The sequence below is a fragment of the Curcuma longa genome, chromosome 9 (assembly GCF_044706935.1).
Source record: "Curcuma longa cultivar G26 ecotype Majalengka, Jawa Barat chromosome 9, ITB_CL_G26_1.1, whole genome shotgun sequence".
NCBI lineage: Eukaryota > Viridiplantae > Streptophyta > Magnoliopsida > Zingiberales > Zingiberaceae > Curcuma > Curcuma longa.
Genome location: NC_133869.1, coordinates 2,200,639 through 2,212,549, shown reverse-complemented (window position 1 = coordinate 2,212,549; position 11,911 = coordinate 2,200,639). Strand labels below are relative to the sequence as shown.

At 40.0% G+C, this 11,911-nt stretch overlaps 1 protein-coding gene across 1 annotated transcript; it reads left to right on the top strand.

The window, feature by feature from the left end:
- The first annotated feature begins 568 nt into the window (after positions 1-568).
- Positions 569-4,377, top strand: LOC141835209 (small ubiquitin-related modifier 1). The gene is made up of 3 exons (XM_074722640.1): positions 569-726; positions 3,963-4,112; positions 4,189-4,377. Exons 1-3 carry the CDS (start codon positions 655-657, stop codon positions 4,255-4,257), a joined length of 291 nt encoding a protein of 96 aa, XP_074578741.1. The 5' UTR covers positions 569-654; the 3' UTR covers positions 4,258-4,377.
- Positions 4,378-11,911: the final 7,534 nt, after the last annotated feature.

Genomic DNA, 11,911 nt, shown 5'->3' with positions numbered 1-11,911 from the left:
TCGTTATAATATAATATTATTAATATTGATTAAAATTGAAGTATTTATATTATAATAATTATGATTTTCAATTATTATAATTGATAATAGTATCGATATTTTTAAAAATAAAAATGAATTAGGATGAAATGAAATACTTTGATAAATGAAAAAGAACTATCTTTTTATTCTAATAAAAAAATCGCTCATTTATTTTTGTTTTTATCTAATATAAAATATATAAGCAAAGATGATGTCAAATGAGTGCTTATTCTTACTGCATGTTTGATATTTTATGAAATGTAGAGAGACAATAAAACCCTAGATAGTCTGCCTCATTTTATGGAAGAGATGTATTAAATGCGACTAGTGCTGCCTCATTTTGGTCACCCTCCCACCCCCTCCACAACCTTCCGAAACACCTATTTAGTTTTTGTTTTATTGTTTATTTATTTTTTTTACAATTGTAATAACACATGAAAATTTATGCTCTAATAATAATCTTTTAAAAGTAAAAGGAATTTTTCATCATCATAATTTTATCATTTGTTCCGAAAATAATAATATTGTGAAAAAGTCCTCATCGTGCATTAGTAAATACCTCGAAGACTTGGGCAAGATCAACCCTAAAAGACCGCCTCTTTGCCTGCTCGGAGAGAACCAGAGGAAAGAGCCATGTCGGGACAGGAGGAGGAGAAGAAGCCGGCCGATCAGAGCGCCCACATCAATCTTAAGGTCAAGGGACAGGTTCGATTTCTTCTCATTACTACTCCATCATTGATTCTCCGTGTCGAGGGTTCAGATCTATTGTCCTCTTTGTTCTTTCATGTAAAAGCTCCTCTTTTTCACTGCTGATAAGGGTTTTAATCCTAGATCGATGGATTTTGGCTTACTTCCCTCTTTTTTATGAATGTTTTGCATTTTGGAGTTATCATTTTTGTTCCTTTTTATTTCACGACGTTGATTGTATTTCCTGAGCTCGATCGAGATAATTTGGCAAATAGTGGCTTTATTTACGTTTCTTTAGTTGGATTCATGTTTACTAAAACGAAGTGGAGTAGATTAACAAATACTTTGTATTTGATAAAGGGTGATAGTATTTGCATTCTTCTTCAGCTAATTAGCCTACAAATCATTTTCTTACCGAAACGAAAATAACGCCTAAGCTCAATCATTTTTAAATTGTCTACTGAACTCGTCGAGCAAAATATTGAATACATGAAACGAAATAATTGTGTTATATCTATAATAAATATAGCATACATGCATTGGCAATCGCATAAATTGTTAGCAGCTGAGAGATGTTCTGGGTGTAGTATTTCCCTTCTCTTAATTTAGAACTAGAATTGCTAGTTTACTCTCACTTGTTTCTTTCCTGCTTCGTTGTATTCAAGATATGTATAAACAAGGTTGCTTATCCCAGAGTAATACAATCAACGTCTTGTTGTTTTACATGGTATCAAAGTTGTCTCTTTTTTGCTCCTTAGTTAGAAACACTTTGGCACTGCAGTCACATCCTCCCTTCCATTTTGATATCGTTTTCCTTCCATTGCTTCTCCTGCAAGTCCCTTCACCGAGCACAAGACTAAGTCCCACCCCTCTACTAGATCAGTCTCAAACTGAAGCTAGCCAACCTCTCCAACTATGACCATTCCTCCATGCAGATGAAGCCACCCAAACTTCTGCAGCTGCCTACAGTTGCAATGCTGAGATATACTGTTTGTTACCATATCTCTAGTTGCCACCAAATCTCCCCTTCACTCATATCTTAAATCATGCACCAGAGACACCATGCAAATCACTTCAATATTTGTACCAACTACCAGTCCTATCATTGTTAGGTGCTTAGTCTCTGCTTAGTGCATCGGTTAATTCTGCTGTCTTTAATCTTTTCCTGTCCCCTCTTCTTCCAGATCTTGTCACTACAACTTTTTTTCTGTTGGAACAGTACAACCTCTTTCTCTAGATGTTGCAACTGCAGAACTGCATCATCAAATGTGACCTGCTCTTTGATGTGATTCCACAACTAAGATCTGGTCTTCCTCATCTTCTTTTCTCCTTGCAAGCCTTCTTTAGTCATCATTTCCATCACATGCAACCTGTGTTGGCCATCACCTATTGCATCCCACCAAATTATCCTTCTCTAGATACAACAGAATCGGAATCTTATTATGATGGAGAGGATTCTCCTATTTGGGTGCTCATCTCTTGAGTATGAGAGATCATGTCATGCATTGATCTTCATCTTTGTTTTGGTCTTCTCAATGCATGTGCAAAGTCTGTGAACTTTATCAAAATCCACATAGATTGAAGAAAATTGGGCACCCTCACTTTGGTCTTTGGTATACAAAATTTGCCTGCAATTTATAACCCTCAAATTAATTAATTTCATGGTAAGGTCTCTTATGATGCACTAATTAATCAAAATTGTTTAGATGTTGTCTGCTATTGTCTCCATCTTGCCAGCTATTTTATCATTCCTTGTCTCAAATTGAAGTATCACTTGTTATCAGGGGCATTATTTGAGTTTATGTTTGTCCTCCCATTATCCTATGGAATATCATCCTATTGCTCGATGGGTTGACTGATATGACATTACACGTTAATCTGAAAATCCTTATATAGGCGGGCATGTTGTAGATATCTCTTCATTCTAAGTTTGTGTAAATCATCCTTTGGGCAAGGTGTGCTGTCTGATTAGACTTTAATTATCCAGGAACATTTGTGATGACAGATCATCCATCATCTTTGATCATGTGCAATGCAAACTGAAGATGCTTGCATCACCTTCAATTTAAATGAATGGTGAGGGTGGAGTCATTAGTTGTGGTATATTTTAGAACATTTTGTTTCCCTTAACTCATACCTATAACCACTAGAATTACATTTGCAAGGCATAATTTCATTTGCAGACAACCAAATGACATAATCACCCTTGCCCTTTGAACATTTACTGACCTACTTTACTAATTGAAGATAAGAAAGCACGGGCACCTCATAATATATAACACGCAATCCTAAGAGTTTGTAAGTTAATGTGCTCTTGGGATAAAGCCATGCAAGAAGACTTACGTTGCCATAAGGTTTATCAAGATACAAAACCTTTCTGATTCTTCCAATCTCTAGTCTGAGCCTGTGGCATTCCTATCAACTATCTGATTAAAACAGAATTTCATTCTTTGTAAAGTTAGATTCTTCAACTGTTATATAAAATATGAAAATGGTGAAGATTTACACTAAATTACATTCCTTTTTGCAATGATCTCAGACAACAGCTAAAACAGATATAAGATTTGCTCCAATTAAGATATTCACCATCATCATCATCAAGCCATATTACTTCAACTATTTGGAGTTTGCTTTTATATTTTATGCAATTGCTACTATGTTTAAATATCTTATACTGTTTTAATTATATCAACTATTGTTTGCTATGTCAACTAGAGCGATTTGGTCTTCCTATACATCTCACATTTTTATCTTTAGCCTGTTTGACTTGTCCAGCTAAGCTTTGGCCATTAATTGGTTCTTAGAGTGTAACTTTTGAAAAGCACGGTTTACTTTTGAGACCAGGATGGTAATGTAAAATGCTATGTCATTCTGTGCAGGACTTCATTATTTTTCTAAAATTTTACATTCAGGGATTTTCAATGCATAGTAAGCTGTGTAAAATATCACCTGTATCGATTAACAAATGCAAAGTAATGTATGCCTAATTTATCTCACATTAGCAGGACATAAGTTAAGGGACCTTCCCAATGATTTTTCAAGTCAGATCTTCTGTTCAGATCTGTACATGAGGCACTCTACTACTTCCAACAACCACTAAAATGGAAATTGGTGCCTAATATTATGATTCAAATTGTGTTTATTAATCTTACAACAGATCCTTAATAATAAACGATTTTTTTTTGAAAAAATGTTCGAGTGGTTTATTGCCTGTATCCTTTTGCTACAATTTTTCTACTGTTTCTGTTTTGTAGGATGGGAATGAGGTGTTCTTCAGGATCAAGCGCAGCACTCAGCTGCGGAAGCTAATGAATGCCTACTGCGATCGTCAGTCAGTGGATATCAATTCTATTGCTTTCCTGTTTGATGGTCGTCGGCTGCGAGGGGAGCAAACTCCAGACGAAGTAACCAAGCATTATTTTTATTTTTATTTTTTTGAAGTTTGTTTGCGATCTAGATTGTATTTCTGTTGTTTTCCAGCTTGAGATGGAAGAAGGGGACGAGATTGATGCAATGCTGCACCAAACAGGTGGTGGACTCGTGGCTTAAAGATCCCGTCAGGTGTTTGTAACACGAATTATTGATCGATCAGTTTGTATCGCCACAAGATGCTTTGCCTGTGAATTGACTATTTAAGACTGTTTTAGTTGGTAGATGGTGGTTATGAAATCGGAAGTCCATGTCTGAATTCCTAAAAGCAATTATTATAAACTTATAAAATTTCAAAAATTACTCTAAATTCGATCATTATTGTTATTTCTTTTTAAGTAAATATCAATTTCACAATTGGTTGGAGAATTATTTCGAAAATACTCTTAGCTCCGTTGCATTTTTTTTCCCCATCGATTGCATCTTTCTTTTTCCCAAGCGATAATTATTTAGAATTTCCTAGTTGAAGATTTTATTTAGGCAGGAGTGCTCTTGAGTAATGTATTTTATGTTACGCTTGAACGCTAAATTTGGAAGTCTTTGATATTATTAAATAAAGAAAATGGGAAACTTCTATAGCATGATAAACTTCATTGGCTCGAACAAAGAAAACAATTTAGAAAAACAGGATATTTTCTAACTCGAAATGCATCTTTTAGTACAATTATTTTCTGCACATAATGACGGAAGAAGCTTGCTCTCGAGTTCAAATAAATGCACATTAAAAACAATGGATAAGTAATTTCAAAATAAAATTAGATCAGCAGTAGTCACGTCCATAAAAAAAATTCATGTCAAATATCAAATTTCCAGGTCAAAAGATTGGTGCTAAATATTTTTTGGATAAACTTGCTATAAGTTTTAATAAGTTTAAATAAAGTTATCATAATAATATTAAAATATAGATATTTTTTAAAAAATATGATAAAATATTATTTTAATTTTTTCCTAAATTAGAGCACCTTTTTAATAAAAATAAAATTAAAAAGACAAACAAGAAATATTAAATGTGTGTCTTATTCTATTTTTATCTCTGATCCGGTAAAAATATTTAGCGATGACGTGGACAATGAATACAATGAAAAATATGAGAGAAAATAAATAAAAATAAGCATCCGTCAAGTCCCGATCTTTCCTCAATATTAGGCTGAGCTATATCAGGACTCAGGATGCGATCTTAAGTGTTGAGTTGACTCTCTCCTAGATCTTGATGTTCTTCTGTAAGCCCATGCTGAGCTCTTTGGCCTCAACCGACCTCTTTAAGCAAATATTGAGCTCCTGCCACAACCTTTACAATATCTCTTGACCTCATGACTTAGTCTCGGTATCATATGCCGACCTCATAACTTAGTCCCAGTATCATACGCCGACCTCATGGCTTAGTTCCGGCCTCACGAGTAGACCTCATGACTTAGTCCTAGCTTTACGAACCGACCTCATAACTTAGTCCTAATATCACACAATAAGCTCAGTCAAACGCTCCGGACAGCTCAGCCACACATATGAGAGCTCGGCCACATGATTAGTTCAACTTGGCTACACGTATAAGAGAGCTCGATCACTCATTCAGGTTAGCTCGGGCATACATAGGAGAGCTCAGACGCATACTTAGTTCAGTTCAGCGATTCATATAAGCTCGGACAATGCCCGCACAAACCAACCACTCATACAGATCGATCACATATCTTCCGACCTCAGTCATCAGATCAGCCATCAATAGACAATTATGCAGACTCCTTCGTCAGACTTATCAACTCATTCAAAAGGATAAGGATAAAGACCAAGTTCCCAGACTTGGTCTCCGACAATCCTAGCCGTCGAATAAATGTAATCAACACTGTTAAGCCATTAGATGTTTGGAAACTGATAGAGATCGATCCATTCATGGCGTCGTCAGAGCCAATCGCAAGCGGTGTGATGCGTGTTCCGCAAGTATACGGAATGTCGCCAAGTAATAAAAGATATCGAATCCACAGGGACCGTGGAATTAATTACTATCCTAGCACAATAAGAGTGGAGAGTTTGTTGGAATTGGTTTGGTGTGGGAGAGATGGAGTGTTCTAGAGTTCCTAAACCTTAATTCGAAGAAAGAGTTTGACTGTGACAATGGGTGGAAAACGACTCTAGGACTTCGGATTCCTCGGGGTATTGATTGATTGACCTGGATCCTCTATCATTCCTCAATCATTACACAATTGTAGGGATTCTAACCAAATTATCCAATTAGACCTCGTCAGGCTTTCTCGGAATAAATCATTGGTGTTCTAATGTTACTTAGGTTGGTTTGAGATGATTCTAGATAGCCTGATTCAAGACTCTCCTGTGTCACGCAGGCGTCCCAGAATACTACTAGATTCCTAACCTCTGTCATAGGGTATCCCAATAGAGACCTCTCCCCAACACTAGGCAACGTTAGTTATCCCTCATAAACATTATCCATAGCTTGAACAATCCTTCGAAAAGTCCAGTTAAGACTCTCCTCCTGTCACGAGGCGTCCCGGATGTACGATCCTAAGAATTCCTCAAACACTGAATAATCTCTACCCTCATGGATTCATAGTATTCACAAGCATATCATCAAATAAGCATAGAGCATAAATCCACAAAGCAATTGCCTAAAAATATCATAGAACATGGTAGATTAACAAATCCCAAGTTTACAATCATCCAATAACCCCGATTCTTCCTAATCCTAGAATCTGGAGGACTACTCCATATCGGAGAGATTACAACACAAAGAAGAAGGTAAATAATGCATCCTAATACAAGAATCCTAAAGGAAAACAAGCAAAAGGACTTATCAAGGGTCTCCTTCTTCTCCGGACTGCAGTCTCCTCGATGGTGAGATGTAGATGTGATGGATGTTGGCGATCTGGATCTCCGGCTCTTAAGGGGGTCTATTTATAGGCCCCCACAAAACACCCTGAAAATCTGCCAGGCACGCCCCCGTCACACGGCCGTGTCTGGGATGTGGTCGCCCAGTAAGGACGGGCGTGCCTACACGGCCATGACCGGTTGATGTTCTCATAGGCACGGCCGTGCCTGTGAGGCACGGCCAAAGCAACTAGGCACTGTCGTGCCTCTTAGGCACTGTCGTGCCACGACCCAACAGAGCACACGCCCGTGTCTATGCACATGGCCGTGCCTCCTAGGCACGGCTGTGTGATGGGGACACGACATGCTGGCTGCAACAGCGTGTCTATGGAGCACGGCTCAAGCTTGTTAATTCTCTAGGACAGTTGATGTAGACACGGCCTCTGGAGGTGATAAACGGGCATAACGACCCTTCTTGCCATGTCTTCAATGGATGCTCCGAACCATGGGCTCCATTTTCCGTCCTGAAACACACAAACACACAAGCAGTTCTTCGAAAATGGAAATAACAATGCCAAATGCACAGATCTACAACTTTTCTTCAGAAGATGTGCAAATAAAATATAAGAAATGACTATGTATCCTACGCACATCACGTGTCTCCCTTTTGGACAGTTCTGCAGACTTAAAGTAAAACGGGCATATCTTTTAGCTCAAATGGATCCACGGGCCGTGCCACCTACCAAAATGTAGCTTCAGGGTGTACAGAATGATGACTTCTCTAGGCCATGCCTCTTGACCACGGCCGCGCTGGGTGCTCTGCCCAAAGTGCAGACCAAATTTCGAACCAACATAACTTTCGGCTCAGATGGAGTTATGGGTCGGTCCACCACCCAAATTGAAGATAATTTAATGCTCTACAACTTTGGTTTAGGGTCCAATTGAAGAAAACTAAGTTTATTGGTGAAAAACTCTTTGAGGCAGAGCTTTGTAAATTAGGGAAAATCTGGGTAGATTTGGGTGAGTATAAAAGGTGGAAACAAACCCAATCTTGGGTCATTCTCTAAAACCCTTGGTCTTGGCGAGGCAGAAAGGTGCCTCCCCCTCTTAGGGGAGGCCCTAAACGCTCCATCCTTTGCTGGTCCACCTTGTCATTCATCTCCACCGATCCATCCTACACCGGAGCAAGAAGAACTTCAAGAGGATGCTCATGCTTCAAAGATAAGTCTTCCCCTCTTTGGTGGATGATGTTTATTATGCATACTTATTGTAACCTTCTTGTAATGGAGTAGATCCTTGAGTTTAGGATGTAGGATGAACATCTATGTGATGATGGTGATGTAAGAACTAGTTCATGTGATTTTCCCTATTCAATGAAATGTGTACACTTGTTTCATGTACTATGTGCCTTGAAAGTGTTTGATGAAATATTTGTGTGAGCACATATGCATGATTATGAGGGGTAGATTATTGTGTAGGGAGATCCTAGGATCGTATACCGGGACGCCTCGTGACAGGAGGAGAGTCTTTAACCGGACCTTCCGAGGTGATTTCTACATAGTGGTAAACCCCTATAAGGGATATCTAGTGGTTGATGGCCACTGGGACAAGGTCCTTAACAGGGTACTCTGTGACAAAGGGTAGGCGTTGGATCGTATACCGGGGCGCCTCGTGACAGGAGGAAAGCCTTTAAACTGGGCTTTCTAGCGCACCTTTACTAGAGGGCCACAACATAGGACTTCAAGGTCAAATACCAACAAAGTCTGACGAGGTCGAGTTGGTATTTTGGTTAGAATCCCTACAAGGTGGTGAACATTGAGAGTAAGGGAACAAACATGAATTAGGGATATTGCCTAGCATTGATGTGAAATCGAAGTCCTAAACTTATCCATCTCACCCATAAACCCCATGCCTATCTCTCTTTCTCTCTCACACACAACCAAATCCTCAACCAATCTGTTTCCCTCCAAGTCTAGATAACTATCTTAGTGACATCACTATAGCTAATACACAGTCCCTGTGGTTCGATATCTTTTTATTACTTGACGACAACCGTATACTTGCGGATGCCTATTAGTACCCTAATATAAAGGGATCGCAGCCGTATTGTCCTTACCGACACGTGTCAATCCCTGTGGGTTTCTCACGACGAATTCCTTATTCCTATCTTGCCATCTCCCTCGGACTAGTTACCGGTACTATCCCTGATCCTTGCTCACAAGTGCTTGCTAAATTGCCTTGTTGAGGCCTTTGATTACTCATCCTAGTTTTGATTCCTTTCTTTCTCCGCTTCACTCTGCATGGCTTCTTCATCTCCTTCGACTCCCTAGTTTAAGACCCGCCGTAGTGTTTATGATCAGGACGCTGTTGGCCTATTCAGGAGTCAATTTGAGATTCCTTTTGACCATGAACTTTATGTGCCCCTTTCTGATCATAGGCTTTGTCGACCTTCCTCGGTCATATAATTGTTTTTTACGACCAGATGACTAGCGGTCTCTGGTTTCCCATCCCTCCCATTTTTTCGGACATGGCACGCTACTATTGTCTCAACCTTTCCCAACTTGCACCAAATTCTTACCGTCTTATTTGCAGTACCATCATTATATACCGGTTGTATCAGATTTCGTTGACCCCTGTCTTGTTTAACGCATTGTATGCATTGCGTCGATTTAAGTGCGGGGGTTTTTACTTCTAAGCCAGGCAAGGGCTTAGTTTTTTGACAAAGTATCTGACTTCTCATAAGGGCTGGAAAAATTGCTTCATCTTCATCAGGCCTCCTCGATCCTATACCTGGCCTGCCGTGTGGTCGACCGACCTACCTCCGGTTCCTGCTTCAGGCCGGATACGTTGATCTCCCGCTGTCTTAGAGGCATCTGCTAGACTGGAAGGATTAAGTTTAAATATCAATGATTTGGTGGAAAACAAGACTTTATTACACCTAGCAGAGCTCAGTCCTATCCAAATTCAACTGGTGGATCGTTTAAGTAAGATTTTCCTTTAGTAACTGACTTCACTGTTGCTCATTGACCTTTTATTTTCTTTGCAGGTCGTATCATGTTGAACGCTTCCATGAACAAGGTCCTCAAGTGGGACCTAACCCATCTAGAAAGCATGTGGGCGTCTGGAGATCCTACCGAGGACTCTGGCGTCCTACCCCCGTCTCGTGCTCCTGCCATGAGCCGAGCTGCCAGCGATGCTCCTCATTCCAAGCCCAGAGGTGATGGGTTGGCTTGAAATGCTCCTGAGCTGAAGAAAGCGGCTAACCCTGAGGGCTCTTCTAGACCTCAATCGTCTGGAGCTAGTCGGCAAAAGAGGCAAAAGATCTGACCTCCTGGTGGGATGGCCGAGGAGGATCTATTAAACAAGCGTCGGTGCTCAGCTGATGCCGGGCCTACTAGTTCAGAGCCTCCCGTTTCGCCCCGACCTCCAGTCTTCCGACCTAGAGATCGGGGTGGTCGTGACAAAGGTTTGAGAGACGAAGTGCCTTCTTCTTCTCCTCTACCTGGGGCGGTGGTGGCTAATGAGCAGAATATCTTGGAACCTTATGTGCCCCACTCCATTCCTGCAATGGGTATGCAAATTAACTCTAGGAGTTTGTTCTTACGCACCGTCTGTGAAGCTGCTACTGAGCGCCTAGAAACTCACCAGAGGCTACTTCCCCAGCTCGGGATGGTAGAACTGAGTGAGAATTTGTATGAGTCCTATATCAAGGTACATCTCTTCGCGTTGTGGGTAACTGATAGCATCGTGGATTAACTAAATTTTCTGTTCTGCAGACCAGTATGGAGCAAAAAGCCTTGCACCGTCAAGTTGTTCGGTCAGAGAAACGTATCGCCTGGATGGATAATGAGATAACTCGTCTGCGAGCAGAATTAGCCGACCGACCTCATATGCCTCAAGGTTTGTCCGAGACTTTATGGGACGTGGACTTAGTGTTAGGAAGTATACTGAAAAGACTAGGTCTTTTGTATATAAACATTTATGAAATAAGAAATCATGTTTTGGTCAGATGATTGCAATAGTGTATTTTGCAATAAAGTCCTCTTAATTCACATTGTAGATAACTTGGTGTCTGTGAGACACAGAAGACCATGATTATCAATCCCTTGTGAATTATAAACTAAGGCTCACAACCAAGATGACGTTGGACAACCTATCGTGAACGGTTGTAGTGTAATTCAGTGACTGTCTGTCTTGACTGTAGAATTACACTAGTGCACTTTGTGTGTATTGAGTAGGACCATTGAGGTTGTTCGATTTACTCTGACTCACAAATTGAACAAGACCTCTGTTATTATAATTATGCACTCTTAATCCCGATGTAATAAATGGGCACATATAGTTAGTAGTCATTGCTTTGATTTACCAAAGGGTGAGATCTTTTCGTCAGATCAAATATTCTCGGTAAGTTGGGTGATGTTGCTGGCTATACGATGTGACATTAATTATAGAAGGAATCCGTATCCCAATAGGGCTGATGATGTCCCCTTGGAGAGCTCATACGGATTGTCAAGTCAAATCTTGCAAGTGGACTTGGTCCGGCTGACAACGAGGTTGAGTGGTACTATTCAAGGTCTTAGATGTCGATTATTGAGTTGTCAGTGAACTCAGATAATTGACGGACATACGATATCTTAAACACGGGGAGCAATGCATAAAATAATAAGAAGGAACCCATAACGTAATTTGGGGATTAGATTGGTAGTGCAATAATGATCCTCTAGTGGAATGGATCGTTATTGATGGATGTAGGTGTGTATTCGGGGTTGAATACAGGATCTGAAACCCATCAGAAGGCCAGATCTAATACCTCCTAAGGTCCCCACTGTAGCCTAAAGACATCTTCAAAAGGATGCAATCAAATGGGCGAGATTAGTTCTTAGCCGTCGGATGAGATTTAGTCTCGACAGTTGGATGAGATTAGTTCTCGACCGTAGGATGAGTTAATGGATGAGATCAG

Excerpts from the sequence above, each read along its gene's own strand:
- LOC141835209 (XM_074722640.1), top strand. The coding sequence starts at position 655 with ATGTCGGGACAGGAGGAGGAGAAGAAGCCGGCCGATCAGAGCGCCCAC. Across the intron at positions 727-3,962 it reads ATCTTAAGGTCAAGGGACAG|GATGGGAATGAGGTGTTCTT; the intron begins GTTCGATTTCTT and ends TCTGTTTTGTAG. Across the intron at positions 4,113-4,188 it reads GGGAGCAAACTCCAGACGAA|CTTGAGATGGAAGAAGGGGA; the intron begins GTAACCAAGCAT and ends GTTGTTTTCCAG.